The sequence below is a fragment of the Haliaeetus leucocephalus genome, unplaced genomic scaffold (genome assembly GCF_000737465.1).
Source record: "Haliaeetus leucocephalus isolate CR32 unplaced genomic scaffold, Haliaeetus_leucocephalus-4.0 Scaffold309, whole genome shotgun sequence".
In the NCBI taxonomy this organism is placed as follows: Eukaryota; Metazoa; Chordata; class Aves; order Accipitriformes; family Accipitridae; genus Haliaeetus; species Haliaeetus leucocephalus.
Window position 1 is genome coordinate 13,591 of NW_010972745.1, and position 754 is coordinate 14,344.

At 64.3% G+C, this 754-nt stretch overlaps 1 protein-coding gene across 1 annotated transcript in view; it reads right to left on the minus strand.

Annotated features, from left to right (window-relative positions):
- The window catches only part of PC (pyruvate carboxylase), a 22,377-nt gene that overhangs the window by 5,256 nt on the left and 16,367 nt on the right, over positions 1-754 (minus strand). The window contains 1 exon segment of the mRNA XM_010571180.1: positions 65-459. Coding sequence (XP_010569482.1) covers positions 65-459 — 395 coding nt within the window.

Consider the following 754-nt stretch of genomic DNA (forward strand, 5'->3'; position numbering starts at 1 on the left):
TCCCCCAGACCCCCAAATCACCCTCCCCCCCCCTCCCAATTCACCTCTCTAGCCCCCCCCAAACCTTAATGCAGAGGATGTGGGTGCCGGCGGCCACCAGCTCGCGGGCCAAGCCCAGGTAGTAGTCGAGGCCGTATTTGGTGCGAGAGGGGTCGGCCACGTCCCCCGTGTAGGAGAGGGCGGCCTCCACCACCGCTCCTGCCCGCCCGGCCGCCTCCACCCCCAGTACCAGGTTGGGGAGGTAGTTGAGGGCGTCGAAGACTCGGAAGATGTCCATCCCGTTGGCCACCGCCACCTCGCAGAAGCTGGGGAGAGGCGGAGGGGGTCTTCACGTCCCCCCGCCATGTCCCCATCGTCCCCCCACTGATGTCACCATATCTCCCCGTGGCCCCTCAGGCCATGTTCTGCCATCCCTTCGTCCTTCCATGATCCCCTGTGATCCCTCGTCCCACCATACCCCTCCATGTCCCCGTGTCCTTCCTGTCCCCTCATCGCCCCATGTCTACGTCTCCTCATCCTTCCACCACCCCGTGCCCTTCATACCCCACGTTCTCTCATCCCTCCGTGTCCCCCTCATGCCCCCATGTCCCCCCACGTCCTCTCAGCTCTCCACGTTCCTCCATTCCTCCCCATGTCCTTCACATCCCCGTGCTCCCTCATCTCCCCATCTCCCACCATGTCCCCGTGTCCCTTCGTCCATACCTGTCTCCCTGTGTTCCCGTATTCCCTCATGTCCCCGTGTCCTGTATCCCCC